This window comes from Papio anubis, chromosome 5 (genome assembly GCF_008728515.1).
Source record: "Papio anubis isolate 15944 chromosome 5, Panubis1.0, whole genome shotgun sequence".
Lineage (NCBI taxonomy): Eukaryota > Metazoa > Chordata > Mammalia > Primates > Cercopithecidae > Papio > Papio anubis.
Genome location: NC_044980.1, coordinates 160,877,420 through 160,898,614, shown reverse-complemented (window position 1 = coordinate 160,898,614; position 21,195 = coordinate 160,877,420). Strand labels below are relative to the sequence as shown.

Here is a 21,195-nt window from a genome sequence, read left to right as displayed (position 1 = left end):
CTCTCTACCTACCTACCTACCTACCACCATCCATCCATCCATTCATCCTCCCATCCACACACCCATCCAACCATTCACCCACCCATCCACCTACCCATCCCTCAATTTATCCGTCTATTTATCCATCCATCCATCCATCCATCCATCCATTAAATACTTCCGTCCATCCGTCCATCCGTCAAATCCTACATCTATCCGTCCATCCTTTTGGCCATCCATGCATCGGCCATCCGCCCGTGTCCGGCCGTCCGCTCGGCCATTGCCGGCCATCCCGGTCATCACCCGGCCCGTCGGCCATCCACTTGTGCATCCGCCCCGGCCGTCCGGTCGTCACTTGTGCGTCATTGCGTCACGGTTTTAAGCGGCAGACCTTAAGCACGGGGACTTTTATCTTGCAGCTGCATTTGTGTCTCTATTATGTAATTGCATGTTAGATACTGTACAAATATTTGCTGAATGAGTGAATGGATGGATGGAGAGAGACTCTCATTTCACCAATTTCTTTTTCTTTTCTTTTCTTGTTGTGAGATGGGGTCTCACTCTGTACCCAGGCTGGAGTGCAGTGGCATGATCATAGCTGACTCTAGCCTCCAACTCCTGCGCTCAAGAGATTCTCCCTGCTTAGCCCCCTGGGTAGTTTGGACCACAGGCATGTGCCACCACATGCAGCTAATTCATTTCACCAATTTCTCACTTATCACAGAGAAGTAGATAATCTGCCTTTCTTGGCCCCTCCTTTCATGCTATTCTCCAAACTTTCTATGTCGTTATGACATTTGTTCATAGCCTTCCTTCAGCCTTGAGCCAAGGTCCCATGAATTCTTCAGGCCCATTTTGACATGGGCCCTTCTGTATACGCCAATCTTGAAAATCAGAATTAATCTGCACACACACACACACACACACACATCTTGAGAGAATGGTATTTGTCTTATTCACCATTGAATCCCCAGAACCTAGCACAGTGCCACTTTATAAATGTGTTTTGATAAATAACTGAGCAGACGCCTATATGGTAGCAAAGACTTAATTCTGCTTTGCATTATTGTTGGTTATTTGTATATATCTCTCACCAGATGAGCCTCTGGAGGTCAAGAACTGGGTTACAGTCATCTCGATACTTACGTTCACTCATTGCTTCTCTAGTAATGACAATGTTAATAACATGAGCAGATACCATTTCATAAACATCCACTCTCTACTTGCCAGGCACTAAACTATAACTACACAAGTTCATTTACTTCTTCTTTTTTTTTTTTTTTGAGACAGGGTCTTGCTCTGTCACCTGGGCTGGATGGAGTGCAGTGGCATGATCTCAGCTCACTGCAACCTCCGCTTCCTGAGTTCAAGTAATTCTCTTGGCTCAGCCTCCTGAGTAGCTGGGCCTATAGGCATGCACCACCACTGGCTAGTTTTTGTATTTTTAGTAGAGATGGGGTTTCACCATCTTGGCCAGGCTGGTCTTGAACTCCTGACCTCAAGGGATTCATCTGCCCCAGTCTCTCAAAGTGCTGGGATTATGTGGGTGGCGTGAGCCACCATGCCCAGCTGAGTTCATTTACTTGTCATGATCACTCTGTGGGATGGTTTTATCAGTGCCTTTCACAGGGAAGGAGACTATAGTTCAGAGAGATTGGACAACTAGCCTAAGGTCCTTTGGCTTATAAATAGAAGAGAGGGAATTTGAACCAGATATTTCTGACACCAGAGCCCTATTCTCTCTCCACTTCTTACTGCTTTCCTCTGTTGGGGTAGGAAGGGCTTTTAGAAAGTTATTTCAACTGACTAGACATGAAAGTGGCTGGGACATCTTCAAACAGTCCTCAGGACTGCTCTGTACTGCCGTCTCTCTACTTTTCTAGACACTGTAGTGCTGCCAACCGCATTGCCTGGGCTTTATGGCCCGTGGGCTTCTCCTACCATCAGATGGGAGACCTTCCTCCCAAGTTCCCTACGGCAACAACCACCCTGCAGGGAGCCACTGCCCATCCTTGGTGGTAGAATCCTCACCTGTCACGTAGTTCTTCAAATCTAGCTCACTGCTGAGAGGATTGTTGCTCTTGAACATGTACAGGTTAAATGGGGCCGGCTCCTTGCCCACGTTTTTCCACATGGTATAGTCTGGAGAGGTCCATCGTCCTGCCAGCACATCATAATCACGCTGAGTGAAGTGGACCAGCTTGGTCAGGGGGTCATAGAGTCCCCCATGGAAGCCAATGACCATCTGGAAGTCGGGGTTGGAGTCATAATAAATCTCCCCATAGGCCGTGTACTGCAGTTGTTTGATCATGAGGCCATTGATGCTGAACACAGCCAGAGGAGTCCCTGTGTTATCAGAGGCAACGTAGTACTCCTCCCCACTGCTGCTCTCCATGGCAAAGAGGTGGCCCTGGAGGTCGTAGTACAGCGAGGTAATCTCCGAGTTGGAGTGATTGTAGACATGGGTGATGCGTGTCGGGTTGTGGAGGTCAGAGTAGAAGTACTGCAGGTGGTGGCCCAGGTTGGTCTTGTAGGAAGCCCGCCGTCCTACGCCATCATAGCGGTACTGGACACTCCACCCGCTGGCCTTGTTGTAGGCTCTTGTTAGGAGGCCCTTGGAATTGTATTCAAAGATGTCAGACCCTCTCTGGCACAGATAACCATCATCGTCAATTTTGTACTGCACATCCCCGAGTCTGGTTATCCGATCCCGGAGGTCATAGCGCAAGGGCATGAGGCGCACACTGTTGCCTGGGTTCAGTAAGTGGAGATTCCCATTAAGGTCATAGCTGTAGCGCCAGGTCGGGCGGTCATTGACAGCCACACTCTGGAGCTGCCCGTCCCCATCGTAGTCATAGGTGTACTTCGTGGTATTGGCATAGGGCCCCAGTTTTAGCTCCCTCTTGATAACCCTGCCCATGCTGTCATATTGCACCGTCATCCAGTACATAAGGGACCGGAACATCTCATACTGGACCTCCTTGATCCGCCCATGGGTGTCAAAGTGTTTGCTGAGGGTCATCACGGCAGTGGTGATAATCTGGTTGATGTCATAATAGATGACTCCAAACTTACCAAAGTGTTCCACCTTGCCAGAAATCTCATCATAGCGGTAGAGGTCAACGGGGAGAGGAGTCTCACTTATGACGGGCTTGATGCTTGCGATGCGGAAGCTGTTGTCATGATAGGTGTAGTCAAACCTGGCGTTGACCATGCCTTCCTCAGAGAACCTGTAGATCTGCTTGTCTACCAGGGGCCCAATCTTCCGGTACCTGATGGTGCAGGAGAAGCCCCCACTTTGGAGGTTGACCATCTTCAAGACACCGGTGGTCTCGTCATACCCGAAGGTGACGGCGGTACTGTCGTAGACAATCTCTGATAACTTGGAGAGTTTCCCATACTTGTAGAACACCTGGCGTCCAGTGCCCAAAAAGGAGGTCTTCAGGATGCGGCCGTCGTCACTGTAGTCGAAGATGACCGAAGCATTGCTTTCAGGCGGGTTGTAAATGTTGCGGATGTAGCCGATGGAGGTGTGTGTGGACATGCTGTGCCGGGCCACGCTGGGCATGGTGACGGCAAGGAGGCGGTCGGAGGAGTCATACTCAAATATATACTGACGTTGGCTCTGAAGCAGGAGGACCATGGACTGCAGAAAGGAAAGGGGAACAGAACATACCAGTTGGCTTTTGAGGACCAAGCATTCAAACAGACAGAATTTAGTCCATTTCCCCACATGTCAACTCAAAAGTCATGAAGAATGGGAAGCTTAGACCAGATTAAACAGATTGATTTCACTGGACATGCCAATCCTGATGGATCATGGTGGTTGCCTTGACCAGTGCTTCCCAAATTTAATATGCAAGCAAAATACTCAGGATCTTGTAAAAAGGCAGAGTCTAATTTGGTAGATCTGGGGTGGGCCCTGAGAATCTGCATTTTGCAACAAGCTCCCTGCAAATACTGATGTTGCTTGGATGATACTTTAAAAATTGAGGGCTTGGACAGCTGAAGTGAGAGGCATGAGGTTTACCTCCACGCTCAATACCAAGGAACCCCAAGATTGCTGAGAAATGACTGCCACTGGGTCCAGCAGGGGAGCTGTGTGACACACATACCCTGATTAAATCTAAAAAAGAGAAAATGCATCCTGTATTTTTTTTTTTTGAAACAGAGTCTCACTCCATCACCCAGGCTGTAGTGCCGTGGTGCAATGTCAGCTCACTGCAACCTACTCCACCACCCGGCTTCAAGTGATTCTCCTGCCTCAGCCTCCCGAGTAGCTGGAATTAGAGGCATGCACCACCACGCCTGGCTAATTTTCGTAATTTTAGTAGAGACGGGGTTTGACCATGTTGGCCAGGCTGGTCTTGAACTCCTGACCTCAAGTGATCAGACCACCTGGGACTCCCAAAGCGCTGGGATTACAGGTGTGAGCCATTGTACCCAGCCACATCCTGCATTTTGAAGCTACTGCAAAGATGAAATAACCTAGAATCACTGATTCTTTGGGAAAAAAAATGACTTCAATTAGAGGCAATTGGGAGATTCCTGCTCCCCTGGTCCATCATTCCTGTATTTCAGGCATAACGAGGACAGCATTCAGGAAGGACTGAGGGGACAGCAGTTCTGTCTTGCAGAGAGGTAACATCTTTGTCTGTGGGTCACCGCTGTAATGAGTTGGTGAGAAAGGAAGGAGTGGACCTGCACCAAGGGGAGTCTAGGTGAGAGGCCCAGGCTGAGCAAGCCCCTGTCTAATGACTACATGGCCAGGGCAGCCTTCAAAAGTCTTGACACGTGCCCAAAGGGATCTTTTTTTTTTTCATACCGCCACTCCAACCTGACCTTTTTCCAGCACGAAGACCTGAATTTGGCACTTTCAGACACAGGGAATCATGTAGAGAGAATTCATGGGCTGTTTCAGCCAACAGGACAAGTAGGAGAGGGTTGCTCTGTGTGCTTGAATTTTAGGCAAAATTCCCCATCCTGATGGCTTAATTTAGGGTAAGGCAGAAATGAATCACTGCATTTCCAATTCATAAGTAATGATGAGCCGCGCTGCCAGTGGGATGATTCTGTCCGCTTCAACGGCACTTTTTTCTTTTTTGGAATAGAATCAGACAATTCGTCCTTTTTGCCATTACTGAGTGTCTAGCACCCCCACCCCCTACCCCAATGGTAATAGTGCTGAGCTATGAATAACATTTGCCTTCAGATTTTCTTCCCCCTGTGAGGGTGGGAGCAGGAGGGAAGTCCTTGTAGAGTTGAAGTAAAGATGTTAAGATGTCTCATGGCAAAGCATATCAGGCTAGCTTACAAGAGCAGCAGGAATGGCCGGGTGCGGTGGCTCACGCCTGTAATCCCAGCACTTTGGGAGGCCGAGGTAGGCGATCACCTAAGGTCAGGAGTTCAAGACCAGCCTGGCCAACATGCAGAAACCCGTCTCTACTAAAAATACAAAATTAGCTTGGCATGGTGGCGTGTGCCTGTAGTCCCAGCTACCTGTGAGGCTGAGGCAGGAGAATCGCTAGAACCCATGAGGAGGAGGTTGCAGTGAGCCGAGATCGTGCCACTGTACTCCAACCTGGGCAACAGAGCGAGACTCTATCACACACACACACACACACAAAGAGTGGCAGGAATAACAGAAATAACAGAAAGCCCTTGCTGTCAGGGCAGCATGTTCACCTACCTTGTCAAGGTAGGAGTAGCTCCACACTTTCCCATCGGCGAACATGCGGGACACGATGCGGCCTTGCTTGTCTATGTCTGTCCTCTCGCTCATGGCCCCACGCTGAAGCCCAGCCAGGCGCCCATTGAAGAAGTATGACACGTTGACGGCTGCCAGCCCGCTGCTGGGGAGCCAGAGGAAGGGGCGGCCCACCTGGTCATAAATGATCCTCAGGGTGAACTTCCGGTGGTCATCATAGATCTTTTCAGTCCGAATATTTCGATCATAGTCGATGGACAAGAGATTTCTTCCATGGACCTAGGAAAACACAACAGGCCTGGTTTGAAAGACATCACCCAGGCATGCCGGCTCAGGCTTCTGTGGAGGACATGGCTGGCATGGTCAGGGCATAAGTGTTCATTGGAGGAAGAAATAACCCCAAAGTTAGAGTAGTGCTTTCTAAACTCCTTATCATGGCACAGATAGAAAATAGCAATATTTGGCCAGGCGTGGTGGCTCACACCTGTAATCCCTGCATTTTGGGAGGCCAAGGTGGGTGGATCACCTGAGGTCAGGAGTTTGAGACCAGCCATGGTGAAACCCCATCTCTACTAAAAATATAAAAATTAGCTGGCATGGTGGCACGCACCTGTAGTTCCAGCTACTGGGGAGGCTGAGGCAGGAGAATTGCTTGAACCTGGAAGGTGGAGATGGCAGTGAGCTGAAATTGTGCCCTATCTAAAAAAAAAAAAAAAAGAAAAGAAAAGAAAAGAAAAGAAAAGGAAATGGTAGCATTTGTATGGTGCAATAGAATATAAAAATAAGGCAGCTTATGGACAGAGACGACTGACCTGGGCATGGCTGCGATGGACAGTTAGGTAGGCTGTGCACTGCACAATTACAAAGGGTGCCATAGGATTGTAGAAAGTGTGAATGGTGAAACTTGTGCAGTGCGCAAATTATACAGCAATATAGAATAGAGCTGAACCCTGGAGTTTGCGTGGGCTGCCTGGTCACCCTGGGGGCAAGAGAGTTTGCATATTTGCACACTTGTAACTCTTTTTGGCACATCATTAGCTGAAAAGCTAATGATCTTTAAGAACAGGTGCCATGATTTCTTATGAAATCTTTTTTTTTTTTTTTTTTGAGATGGAGTCTTGCTCTGTCACCCAGGCTGGAGTGCAGTGGCGCGATCTGGGCTCACTGCAAGCTCCGCCTCCCGGGTTCACACCATTCTCCTGCCTCAGCTTCCTGAGTAGCTGGGACTACAGGCGCCCGCCACTATGCCTGGCTAATATTTTGTATTTTTAGTAGAGACGGGGTTTCGCCGTGTTAGCCAGGATGGTCTCGATCTCCTGTTCTTGTGATCCGCCTGTCTCGGCCTCCCAAAGTGCTGGGATTATAGGCGTGAGCCACTGCCCCTGGCCCTCTTATGAAATCTTAAGTAAAGTCACCTAGAAGAGTGGAGAACAGGGCTTAGAAATCCATATTTTACAAAGATTTGGGAATACGAAGCCCCATTCCTATGTGAACTTCTTTCCTTCTAATATCTAGAGAAAAATCTTGCCACTGTCAAGAATGCGAGACACAGTGGGTAGGCCTCAGCAGGGCTAGGGGATTTCCGACAAAGGGATGAACTGATTTACTTAAATTTGAAAGGAATGGGGAACACATCAGACATAATTTAATATTTATTTAGAAGTTGATCTGATCAGAGAAGAAAGCCTATCCCAGAAGGCAGAGCTGGGAGACTAGACTCTGGTGAGGGGCAAAGGAGAGGGACTCCTGAGATTCAGCTAGCCCTGAGTGGGTGTCTGGAAGTGAATGAAATGAGCCAGATTCAGCCCAGACTCTCACAACTTCACTGACTGCAAATCCAGATATCCCTGGGGTGGCTGCTGAAGGCAAAGGACAATGTAAACAGGCGGAAGGAAGAGACTCGAGAGATGTCTGGTACCTCCTCACTTTACCCTAATAATTCAACAGCACTTACTGGTAATAATGATGATAGTGATGGTGATGATCACAGTAATAATAACTTTTTTTTTTTTTTTGAGATGGAGTCTCGCTCTGTTGCTGAGGCTGGAGTGCAGTGGTGCAATCTCAGCTCACTGCAACCTCTGCCTTCTGGGTTTAAGAGATTCTCCTGCCTCAGCCTCCTGAGTAGCTGGGATTACAGGCATGCACCATCATGCAAGGCTAATTTTTGTATTTTTAGTAGAGACGAGGTTTCACCATGTTGGCCAGGCTGGTCTCAAACTCCTGACCTCAGGTGATCCACCCACCTTGTCCTCCCAAAGTTCTAGGATGACAGGTGTGAGCCACCGCACCCAGCTGATAGTAATGATGACTTTAATATATGCTGAGGACTAATATACACAGGCATTGTATTGGGCATTTTGCATCCATAGTTTGAGTTGTTGCTCACAAAGACCATTTGACAAATGAAGAAATAGCTTCCAACAGAGAGGTTATAAAACTTGCTCAAGGTCACACAGCAGTGAAGTGGTTGGGTTGGTCTGGAACATAGGCCTTCAGACTTTAACCAGTTAACCTCTTATACACTTCACCAGCTTTACTGCTTCCTGTATTGTATGTCTACTGAGTGTCCTGAAATGTGTCAAATGATGGACAGACTGTGAAGCGTTTTCACAGCCCTTGAAAGCTCCACATTGCAGCTTTGCAGGGGGTCGGGGGGTGGTGGTGGGACAAGGAATAATTCTAATACCACAGACACTTGTATTCTGGGAAACGGCTTTGTGCCCAGGTAAAGAAACACATTTTGCAGCTTCCTTCAGAGACAGGGGTGACCAACAAAATGTAAGTGGTTGTTGTTGGCTGGTCTTCTGGAAAATATTCTTGAAGGAAATTGACTCAGCTGAGAGGTAGGCAATCTTTCATTGTTCCCTTTCCTCCTTTTCCTGGATGAAATGTGTATGTGATGGCTGGAGCTCCAGCATTTACCTTGTGACTATGAGGTGACTTTGGGGCTGGAGACCTCCAGGATGATGGCCTATCCAGAGAAAAAGAGTCTAGATCTCTGTTGATCTGGGTGTCATCAATGTTAATCCATACAGCCATGGATTGCTTTCCCTAAGCTCCTTTTAGATCATAGGAAAATATGATTTTCCTATGTAAAGTGTAAATCCTTTTTAAACCCTTGCTATTGCTAATCTCTGTTACTAGCAGTGGAAACTAATCTAAATTGATACAAGCCCCTGATACTTTGGCAGGTGCTAGGCTAGGTACTTTACACACCTGATCCCATTTTCACTCTCATGACATAGAAACCATTTTACAACAGAGCAACTGAGGTCTACAGGAGTCATATAACTAAACAAGTGGCAGAAGTGGAATTTGAACCCAGTACTACAGATTCTCCAAACCATTGCTGTTTCCATAAGGTTGTCTCAGAGAGAAGATAGGATATTTATCATAGGACAATTAGAAAAGAGAATGCATAGGCCAGGTGCATGTGTCTCATGCCTGTAATTCCAGCACTTTAGGGGGCCGAGATGGGTGGATCACCTGAGGTTAGGGGTTTGAGACCAGCCTAGCCAACATGGTGAAACCGTGTCTCTACTAAAAATAAAAAAAATTGGCCAAGCATGGTGGCGTGTGCCTGTAATCCCAGCTACCCAAAAGTCTGAGGCAGGAGAATTGTTTGAACCCGGGAGGTGGAGGTTGCAGTGAGCTGAGATCATGCCACTGCACTCCAGCCTGGACCACAGAGTGAGACTCTGTTTCGAAAAACAAAGAAACAAAAGAATAAAAAGAAAAAGAAAAGAGAATGCATCAAAGCATGGGGAGAGGAATAAAGTTGGTGAGTTCTTGGGATTATAAGGAACCCTAACTTCAAGTGGAAGATTCCTATCAACAACTCGCAGCAACTGGGAACAGTCAAGACGGCAAAGGCTGAGTAGTGAGATTTTTGTTTTTTTTAAACAGGTCCAAAATTTAATGCCGTCTGAATTACTGGGGGTTGGAGTCATCATTTTCAGAGCAAAACACACAGTGGGGGTCAGAAAGATAGATCATCTCCTCTGCCAACAGAAGCTTGGTCACATTGGGTTGGTTCATCTGGGACAACCGTGGAAGGCCACCATCATTCTTAAACCTATGGATTTCAGATTTTGGTTCAAGACCTCTCCAACATTTTGTTAGGCAGAATGAATGATGCAACAACAATGAGGAAGGATTTTCAGGGTGTTTGACTTCCAATCATGCCTACTTATTTCCATCCCCTTGGCCATCCTTAGTTTTTCCTCCTTCCCTTTCCTTATTTTTTTTTCCTTTTTCCTTCTTTTTGCTCATATCATAGGGCCCCAGTGCGTTTATTAATTATTGAACATTGAGTGTCGGCTAATGCCAGGCTTGGTGTCTGCTCTGGTATACAAGGAAGAAAAACCCCAGCAATAGCAACATGCTGAGCACTTACACAGGCTGAGTGTTGTTCTCAGCATTGCCCTTGTTTTATCTAATTTACACAACACTCTCAGGCAGGCACTATTATCATCCCCATTTTACACACAAGGTATAGACGGGTTCAAGTGACTTGCTCAAGTTTAGGTAAATACTAAGTGGTAGAGCCAGGATCCCCATACAGAGCTTGCTGTCTTAACCCCCAGGCTGTACACCTTTAGGATTGAGGGGTGCTGGACCACGGGCTTTCCATCAAGCGTGCAATTCTAAACCACATGGAATGCTCTCTTAAAGCACTGCTGCTCGGCTGGCTCCGCGCCTGCTGAAGCAGCTCCTCGGGGAATAGGGGTTTGGGGCTTGTGGATTTTTTTTTTTTTTTTTTTTTTGAGACAGAGTCTCACTCTGTCATCTAGGCTGGAGTGCAGTGGCACGATCTCAGATCACTGCAACCTCTGCCTCCCAGGTTCAAGTGATTCTCATGTCTCTGCCTCCTGAGTAGCTGGGACTACAGAGGTGCACCACCACACCTGGCTAATTTTTATATATTTTTAGTAGAGATGGGGTTTCACCATGTTGGTCAGGCTGGTCTCGAACTCCTGACCTCAAGTGATCCACCTACCTCAGTCTCTCAAAGTGCTGGGATTACAGACATGAGCCATGTGCCCTGCTGGGGATTTTTTATTTTTAAAAGCTCCCTGCGTGATTCTGACGTGTACTCTTGGTTAAAATACACTCAGTGTGATATAAGGCCTTATCTTTAGTTACCTGGGAAAGACCAACGGGAAAATCACATATATAACCATAATATAATCATATGTGTGTATAGATGTGTATATATGTGTGCATAATACACTATAATATGTAATCATGGGAAAGGCCAACATGCAAATAATATATGTGATCTTGACTATCATAATAATAATGATATTAGTGTGTGAGGGTGCTTAGATGATAGAAAGAACCCTGAACATTCCTGATCTCATAAGCTAAGCAGGGTCAGGCCTGGTTAGTGCTTAGATGGGATTACAGAAAGAACTAAATACTGGTAAACAAAGAAGAGGGGTCCCTAACCTCTGACTGCCACCCTGGGATTTGCTGCTGTTACTTAGAGCTGAGAGGCCTCTGACCATTGACTCAGGTGCACCAACTGTAAAGAAGTAATGATAGGTGCTAGCCATTAGCCATGGATAACTTAGAGTGGGTTTTTACTTGGAAATTTACCATGTCCCTGGGACAATGGGATTTTTTGATAGCACAGGTTTGAGTTAACTTTGAAATGTGAAAATTTCTATTAAAATGTCCAATCCTTCTAATAATTAAATCTGAAAAATTCACTGGAAGGTGAGCCAAGGAGTTCAGGCCAGTTGTGTAATCTAATCAAATTTCTTTAATTATGAGGGTGCCATTTATAAAGGGGGGTGCCCTAGATGTGGGTGCGAGATGCTGGAGGGTCCAACAGGCACGATAGGCCCTTTGAGGATATCTGCCCCCCCAGTTTAGAGCATGTGGGAGCTTTAATTTAGCTGCAGTGTTCTCTTATTCTGAATTAAATTACCCGGCTAGCAATATTTAAATTAACCTTGAGGCTTCCTGGAGAACATAAAAGTTATTTTGAATTATTTTCACTGCCGGGATCAGCACGATTCCCTTCCCAGTCGGCTTGGTAGGAATTCAGTGAGAGAGAAACCAATTTTTAAATTAATACAATTTTGTGTTTGTAAGGAAGCCATTATTTTTAATTATCGGGCATTTTCCTCAGCCTGGCTTCCCCAGTTAATAAAACTCAGCTATTTAGCATGCTTTTTTATTTTTGCAGAGGGCAGACTTTGGGAGGTGGTTTCCCCTGTGGAATATCCCCCCAGAACGTTTTGATCTCACCAAGCATACGCCTGTCACAAGGAAGCTCATAAAAAACCCGGAGAAAAGGAAACGCTGTCGTCAAAATGGCCCTGCTGGGCCTATAACCGGTGACTCTAACTTAGCTCCAGGGGCAATGATGGGAGCTAGTGATTTGAGAAACATGAGGGAGGAAATTACACTGGGCTGGATCCCCTCCAGGAAATGGAATTGTAACGCAGCAGGAGAGATTTCAGTTAGACGTACAGAAGAACCATTTGCCCATCCTGCTTTGAGTATGGGAAACCCAAAAAACATTAGTGAGGGAGGTCACGAGAGTCTCCCTAAACTTCTGTTTAGAAACAGAAGTGTTTGCCTTGGGGAGTTTAGTTATTTACCTACCCAGAGGTAAAGCCTGGCCTAGAGGACATCTTCAGTTTCTTTCTGGGTCAGTCCTCTGGGATTTTATTTTATTTTATTTTATTATTTTTTATTTTTGAGATGGAGTCTCGCTCTGTCTCCCAGTCTGGAGTGCAGTGGCGTGATCTGGGCTTATTGCAAACTCCGCCTCCCGGGTTCACGCCATTCTCCTGTCTCAGCCTCCCGAGTAGCTGGAACTACAGGCGCCCGCCACCATGCCCGGCTAATTTTTTTGTATTTTTTTAGTAGAGACGGGGTTTCATCATGTTAGCCAGGATGGTCTCGATCTCCTGACCTCATGATCTGCCCGCCTCGGCCTCTCAAAGTGCTGGGATTACAGGCGTGTGCCACCGCGCCCAGCCTGGGATTTTAAAAGTAGCTATCCCCAGCTCCCATACAACAAGACTCAATGCTACATTGGGATCAGTGCTTGTGGAGACAAAACAGCTTGCTATAAATTTAATATTAGCTTAAATAATGCATCATTAGAAGGGTGAGCCTTTGCAAACACATTAAATAATGTATTCCCCAAGCAAACATTATTTTTGGATGATTTGCTGTTTTGGATGGAGGTCAGGTGGAAAGGTGGAAAGACCCGAGTTTGAGTGGCAGTTCTGACACTCATCAGTGCCACTGATTAGCTTTGCCATACCAAAACCATACCTTCACCACTCATGCCTCAGTTTCCTCGTCTGTAATGGCCTGTGAACTGGTGAGTCGGGACTTTATCTTATTTTTCTTAGTGTCTCTATTTTGTTTTGGAAAGTGCTTGGTGCTCAACGAACATTAGTGAATAAGCAGACTGAATCAGACTGGGTACAAGAACTCTGCTAACTCTGATGATCTAAAGTTCCAACATGGAAAATCAAGAATAGAAAATATGATTAGGCTGGGCATGGTGGCTCACGCCTATAATCCCAGCACTTTGGGAGGCTGAGGCAGGTGGATCGCTTGAGGTCAGGAGTTCAAGACCAGCCTGGTCAACATGATGCAAACCCGTCTTTACTTAAAAAACACAAAAATTAGCCAGGCATGGTGGTGCATGCCTGTAGTCCTAGCTACTTGGGAGGCTGAGGCAGGAGAATGGCTTGAACCCGGGAGGTGGAGGTTGCAGTGATCTGAGATTGTGCCACTGCACTCCAGCCTGGGTGACAGAGCAAGGCTCTGTCTCAAAAAAAAAATATATATATATATATATATATATGAGATTAGGACATCTGTGGTCTCCAAATATCTGAAAAGCTTCATTCCAAAGACCTATTAGAGTCATTCTGGAAGGCCCCTGGGACCTGGAATTCACAGGCAGAGGTGGGAGGGAGAGGGTTTTCATTATGTCAGTGGAAAATCTCATTCATTCATTCATTCATTCAATATTTACTGAGCACCTACTATGTGTTTGTTACTGGGACTGTCACTTAAGATAGAACAAGACAGTTATGACTCCTGCCCTAGGGGGGCAGGCCACAGGCCAGAGGGGGATAACTAACAACAGGAGAGCCAACAACGAAAACCATTTTTAGTGTGGTAATGGCAGTAGAAACACGGAAGGAACTGTGGCAATAAGGAAGGACATGGAGCCAGAGCTGGGACTGACGAGGATGATTTCCCGGAGAAAGTGCTACTCGGTGGGGGCCTGGGTATGAGTAAGGCTTGGACAGGTGAGGGTGGGAGAAGAGTCAGGGAGAATATTCCAGGTGGGGAGGGTCAGCAGATGAAAGCACAGGGGCTGAGCAAGGGCCTTGCACAGCATGGCTGTTTTCAGGTGATGCTGTGAGTATTCTGGTGCAGGTGGGTGGTCCATTGGTAGGGATGCAGTGAGAAGGGGCAGGGGGTGTCTGGTACGGAGGCTCAGTTCAGATGACCGGAATAAACTATATTTGTTATCCTTTGACCTGAACTTCCAGGAGTCAGGTATGTTGTATATTTTCTAGTGTCCAAGAAGGAGGCTCCTGATGAGGGCTCATTTGCATGTACCGGGTGGATAATCTGCAGAAGATTTCTGTATTTCTAAGATCCTTAAAAGGGCCAACAAGATAAGGCTCTACCCCTTGACCTTACCCTCAGCTGGTTTGCTCTAGCCACACTGGAGCTATCCTCTTCAGGATACAGGCAGAAGTCTCTTCTGCCTCAGGGCCTCTTGCACATGCTAGAGCTTTAGCACAGAGGCTTTTCCCCTCACTCCATGCCTGGGAAATTCCTACCTACTCTTCATTCAGTTCTCAGTTCAAATGGCATTTTCTCAGAGATGCCTTAACCTATAACATATAATCCATATTATCTCCACCCTACATTTTTCCCAAAGCACCCATCACAATTTCTTTTTTTTTTTTTCTTTGAGAAAGAGTCTCACTCTGTCACTCAGGCTGGAGTGCAGTGGTGCCATCTTGGCCCACTGCAACCTCTGTCTAGCACGTTCAAGTGATTCTATTGTCTCAGCCTCCCAAGTAGCTGGGATTATAGGCGCGCGGCACCACGCCTGGCTAAGTTTTGTATTTTTAGTAGAGATGGGGTTTCGCCTTGTTGGCTAGGCTGGTCTTGAACTCCTGACCTCAGGTGATCCACGCCCCTGGACCTCCCAAAGTGCTGGGATTACAGGCATGAGCCACCGTACCTGACCCACGATTTCTATATATTGTTTGTACATTTATTTGATTATTATTTGCTTCTCCTGCTAAGGTGTAAGAGCTAAAGACATAAGCTCCATTAGGGTCTTTCCACTTTTCCACATCATCATCCAAAACAGAAGCCAGCCAAAATTAATGTTTGCTTGGGGAATACATTATTTAATGTGTTTGCAGAGGCTTGCCCTTCTAATTATGTGTTATTTAAGCTAATATTAAATTTATCCCAAGTTCTGTCTGCACAAGTGCTGCTCACCATGTAAGGTGAAAACTTTTGTTCACTAATGTACACTCAGTGCCTAGCATAGTGCCAAGACCACAGGAGGTGTTCGAAATATAAAATATTAGTCGCGTGAAGAATGAATGCATTGTAGCAGGAAGGAGCTGTGAAAATTCAGGCTTTCATAATGACTTGTGTGTGTTAACAGACCTGTTTGAGTGGGCTCCACGCAGAACTGAGTTCATGTGTGTGTGTTCACACGCACATAGGCACGCCCATCCCCCCACCTCACTCCTCTGTCACGGTGATTTGCCACATAAGTAAAAGTAACACATGTCAACACATAATTGCAATGTCATATTAATTATATGGGAGCCAAAACAAAATTACTGACTCCCACTTCTTCTTGGAATACTAATAACACTAATACTAATATCATGATGGAAGATTATCTTGGAAGCAATTTTTCTTTTGTTCTGCTACCTACACATGTAGCTGTTTCTTGCTTCTGCAATCTCTACGTAAATCATAATCAGGAAGAAATATCCTAGAGCATGGTTATATGCTTTCCTTTACAAAGAGAATCATCCTGCACAAAATCCATTTTAGGAAAGAGTAGAAGTTTTAAATCTTAATAGAAGGGGTTGATTTTAGCTCTCTCTTCCAAAAGCCTAGAAAAAAGGCTTGTTGGGGTGGGAGGCAACAGTGCCTCAAGAGATCCTCAGGGCCAGGAGTTTTGCCTTATGATTAGGCTTTGGAGGGATGGAGGATGTAGAATATATCTGGGATATTTGTATTTTAACCTTGTATCTCTTTCTTTCTTTTTTGGGTATGGCACCTCTTTTCTCTAGGGCTTCCCTGTCTAGGTACTTTTACTGAGATGTCTATTGTAAGACACAGGTATGGTCATGTGACCTGTGCCTGCCTGGCTCATCACAGATCCCCATCTCCCTGACCAGTGATTGGCCCAGGAATGTGAACTCCCTCTGCCAGGTCAATCTTTCTTCCATGAGATATTTTATGAAAAACAGAAATGCTGGGGGAGATCCCTTCCTTTTTCCTCTGGGTTCACTTAGCTGGGATGATATAAGCCTGGAGCCAACTTTGGCTAAGTCTGCCTGACCACCTCCCTCCCCTGCAATGTGAAGAGGACATTAGTCTACTGTAGGAGAAAATTAGGTCAACTGCTGAGAGAGAAACCCTGCCATGGGATGGAAGGGGGCTTTGAGAAAGAGACAGACATTCATCTGATATGGGTTGGCTGTGTCCCCACCCAAATCTTGATTTGAATTGTATCTCCCAGAATTCCCATGTAATGGGAGGGATCCAGGAGGAGGTAATTGAATCCTGGGGGCCGATCTTTCCTGTGCTATTCTAGTGATAGTGAATAAGTGTCACGAGATCTGATGAGTTTATCAGGTGATTATCAGGAGTTTCCACTTTTGCTTCTTCTCATTTTCTCTTGATGCTGTCACGTAAGAAGTGCCTTTCGCCTCCCGCCATGATTCTGAGGCTTCCCCAGCCATGTGGAGCTGTAAGTCCAATTAAACCTCTTTTTCTTCCCAGTCTTGGGTACGTCTTTATCAGCAGCGTGAAAACAGACTAACACACCATTTAATGACATCTTGGAGTCTCTAAGGCCAGCTTCTCCCTTGTGGTGGCCCTGTTAGGTGAGACAGCACCTACCCTTTTAAGTTAGTCTGAGTGCACTTCCTGTCTCTTGCAGTGGAAGGATTCCAGACGGACATACGGGCAATGTATTTGTGAATTTATACCCACTTTGGTAGGGGAGCATTTACACATTAAGAAGAAGCCTATAGAAGGCACAGTTATCACATCTTTCTTTGTCACCTGTTGTCTGAGTACCCACCACATGGCACTTGTCACCAGGGATACTGGGGCGACCCGGTCCCTACACTTATGGAGCTTACAGATGCCATGATGTAACTTCCTTTTTTTTTTTTTTTGAGATGGAGTCTCGCTCTGTTGCCAGACTGGAGTGCAGTGGCACGATCTGGGCTCATGGCAACCTCCGACTCCCTGGTTCAAGTGGTTCTCCTGCCTCAGCCTCCCCAGTAGCTGGGATTATAGGCATGCGCCACCACGCCCAGCTAATTTTTGTAGTTTTAGTAGAGATGGGGTTTCACCATTGTGTTCAGGAGGGTCTCGATCTCTTGACCTCGTGATCTGCCTGCCTTGGCCTCCCAAAGTGCTGGGATTACAGGTGTGAGACACCATGTCTGGCCTGCTTCATGGTTTTGCAAGGCCAGAGTGAGTGAAGAAGGGAGTGGAAGACAACGCAGGCAGGACGGGGAGGAGTCTTTCAAAGGAGATTATTTGAGGAGTTCTTGGGAGGCATAATGAAAAACTTCCCTGCACTGAGTTTGGGCAGGAATGAAGGGACTAATACTCTATTACAAAGCTTTTGGTGAAAGAATGTGGTCCTGGACTATCCATCCGCCATCATCTTACATTTCCCCAGGCTGTAAGGAAGAACCACTGATATTTTCCTCCACTAAGAGATGCCTCCATCTGGAGGACTGTGGGAAGAAATGATACCTAGGTGGGTTGGAATTTCACCGGGCACTGTTCTGTCATGATGGCTTCACTGAGATTTTTGGTCTTCTCTAAACTCCAGGAATGTTCAGAGCCTTGGGCGTCACACCCCTCAGCTGACCAGGCTCCCAGGAGCTGGCTGGTCCCAGGGAAGGTCAGGCCATTTGCTTCATTCATGATACCCATGCATTCTCCCCAAATTTCCTGCTGTTCACATGGGGAGCAGTGATTACATGGTGCTGGTTAAATGGCTGCATTTCAAAGTTCACTTAGTTTCTTCCCCATTCCAAGAGGCAGGGCTGGGGCCACCAGAATCTTACATCTCTGGCTTGGGTTTCAGCTCCCAGCCACTCTCCTTTACACAGCACTCAGAGCGTGGATGGCCACCCAGCCTTCCTGGTCTACATGATCATGGGGAGAGCCTGTCAAAAGGTGAGCATGACACAGCAACCCTGCTAGTTGCCCAATCCTCGTGTGCTAGACAGCTCTCAAATCTCTTCCCCTACCTTCTTTCTTTCCTTGCTGCTAGTGATTTAGTTTCTTGCTTGGACCCTCCTTACTGTCCCTTTCCTCCTGTCTATCTTGTCCCCTCCTCACCTGTCTTCCTCCATACCTGAGGAAGTCAGAGAGTTTTTTCTTTTTTGAGACAGGGTCTTGCTCTGTTGCCCAGACTGGAGTACATTACAGGGCATGATCATAACTCACTGCAGCCTCAAACTTCTGTGCTCAAGCAGTCCTCCTGCCTTGGCCTCCCGATTAGCTGGGACTACAGGCATGCACCACCATGACAGGGTCTCCCTATGTTGCCCAGGCTGGTCTCCAACTCCTGGGCTCAAGGGATCCTCCTGCCTTGGACTCCCAAAGTGCTAGGATTACAGGCATGAGCTACTGTGCAGGGCCATGGTCAGCTATTTAATTTTTTTTTTTTTTTTGTATGGACAGGGTTTTGCTATGTTGCCTAGGCTGGTCTTGAACTCCTAGGCTAAAATGATCCTTCCGCTTTGGCCTCCCCAAGTGTTGGGAAAACAGGCATGAGCCACTGTGCCCAGGCTGGAGACAGCTTTCTAAAGCTACACATCCTAGCACATCACTCTGCTAATGAAGTCCAGGTAGGGCTCCCCATTGCCCTCAGGATAAATGTTAGCCTGGCACCATGTTCCCTTCCATGTGCAGTCTCTGGCTGCATCTTACTTTTCTACCCCACTCTCTAACACATCCACTGCCACACTGAATTAGTTTTCTGAAATGCCATTCCCTTTTTGGCCTCTTGGCCTTTCCATAGGTGATATTCTCTGTCCTGTCACCTCTGTTCCATATCTCTGCCTGGCTGATTCTTACTCTTCAGAACTGATTCCAGATCCTCTGTGAAGCCCTTCCTGATCCCTTGTCAAACGGGAGACCTGATCACTCTGTTACGTGCTTACCAAGTCTTTGTTCATCATCTTCTTCTCAGGCGTTCAGAAAAGACAACATTTTCCAGGCTTCCCTGCAGTTCAGTTGAGGTCCCCTGACAGTGTTCTCACCAGGGTGGGGGGAAGTGAGGCCTGCCGCGTCCAGGCTGGCTCACTAAGCTCTCGTGAATCACCCAAGCTCTCTTCCCTTGCTGCAGCAACTGCACAGGCCCTGTGCTTAAAGGCAGGATCGCAAGGCAGAGCAACTGGAGCGAGTCCTCATTAAGAAGAGCTGCCTGATGCATTTGGACCACAATGTGTTAAACCCATGAGATTTCAGGGTTAATTTATTACCCAGCCGTGACCTATCCTCTTCCAGTGGATACAATTAAGTATCCCTTTCCTTGTGCTTTTGGCCTGTATTATAGCTTACATCACACTTACTAATATTGCCTTCTCCATGAGACTGTTAGCTACTCGGTGGCACTCAATTTTCTTTACCTCTCTAGAGTCTACTCGTTCTGTGATACTGAATGTAGTGTTGGCACCTAGTAAATATCTTTTGAATAAATGAGGACTTTCATGCCCTCATTTGACAGTGGAGCAGCGATGAAAAGACACAGCAAGACTAAGATAGGGAGAGAGGAGCCCATCTGGCCGTTGGTGAGACAGCCTGCTAGCCTAATGGGGCCAATGGGTACCTTTGGCTTAGGGGCTGCAAACTCCCTGCCATGGACTCACGAAACATCTGATGAAATGACCACTCCCCAGTTCCCTCAATCCACATCACACCCAACCTTTCCCTTATACCTTCTTCCAATTGCTCTCCTGCAATTTCCCGAAGTTGTTTTTATTTCATTCACTAAGCAGTTTATGAACTGAATTAAAATAAATGAGATGCAAATAAATTCCAGGCTTTCTCCCTCATTTTCAAATTACATTTTCAGTCCACTCAACCTGTTATAATCTCATAGTGATTTTCATTTAAGAGAGCTAAATGGATATGTGATTGTTGTTACAGGAACTAACACCAGACAATTAAATGTTGAGGTGTTGATAGATAAAGCTGTGTTTTGATTTGCATAAACACGATGCCAGCAAATCTAACCCTGGCAGAAATTCAGTTATAAGACTTGTGTGCCTAACTTGGGCTAATTACCACAAGTACCATTATTAAGAGTTTTAATATTCGGAGTTGGGATTATAGCCACTTTATTTTAGGGCCACATTTATCTTTATTTTGAAAACTTAGTCAAAATGCATAACTGATTTATCAGAGAAAAGGCACGATTACTACTTATAATCAACTTCTACAGTGCAGCATATCAAAAATCAATTACACAGCCCTGAAATCCAGTCATTAAGGATTTAACTACTAATCTCATTCCATTTTTGTCTTTAGGAAGATACTGCAGTTTGCAACTTTGCAGATACCAGCAGAGGAAGAAAAACATGAGAGACTGCTGATAACCTAATGTGGAGACTTAAACTTCAGCCAGACAAAGGCGGAATCTTAATATGGAGGGGCCTGGCTCTGCAGGGAGGTCACCTGGGCTGGCTGGATTTCAATCCAGTTACACAGCAAAGGTTACGACCCAAGCTTTGCCGATGCTGAGCCTTCTATTCTCAGGGATTCCAAAGCATTTGATAAACTCCTTGTTCCATTGTTTACTGACTTCCCAGTGCTTGTCTTGTTCTGCAGTTATTTTTATTTATGAGTTTACTTATTATCTGCCCCTCTCTCCCATCTCCCCTCAACCTGAACATAAAGTGCAGGAAGTTAGGGCCTTTGCTTTATATGCCATTAGGTGCATAGCACAGTGCCTGGCTCATAGTAGGTGCTCAATAAATATGTGCTGAATTTGATGAAGATTGGGATCCCCAGTATTCATTCCCCCTCCCCAGGGAAGGGGTTAGCATGATGGTAGGAGCTGTTCCCTCTTGGTGACAGATAAGTGACTGGAGCAGAATCCACTCCTGTCGAGATGATCTGGATGACCACGGATAAGCAGGAAGATGTGTGACATACTGGCAAATGAGTCAGACAGAAAGAGAGACCTGGGGTCGAGTCCTGGCATTGCC

General features: G+C 46.3%; 1 protein-coding gene and 1 long non-coding RNA gene across 7 annotated transcripts in view; one reads left to right on the top strand and one right to left on the bottom strand.

The window, feature by feature from the left end:
* TENM2 (teneurin transmembrane protein 2) overlaps positions 1 to 21,195 on the bottom strand; it is a 1,283,414-nt gene that overhangs the window by 13,313 nt on the left and 1,248,906 nt on the right. For all 6 annotated transcript variants that reach the window (XM_003900492.5, XM_021940242.2, XM_021940246.2 and 3 more), the window contains 2 exons: positions 5,669 to 5,965; positions 2,011 to 3,625 (listed from right to left, as the gene is read on the bottom strand). In XM_003900492.5, the coding sequence (XP_003900541.5) occupies positions 2,011 to 3,625; positions 5,669 to 5,965 (1,912 nt within the window). The remainder of the gene's footprint in view (positions 1 to 2,010; positions 3,626 to 5,668; positions 5,966 to 21,195) is intronic.
* Positions 2,328 to 20,782, top strand: LOC108586524. Its single transcript, XR_001903938.1, has 2 exons — positions 2,328 to 2,411; positions 20,516 to 20,782. It is a non-coding gene; the product is annotated as an uncharacterized LOC108586524 (long non-coding RNA).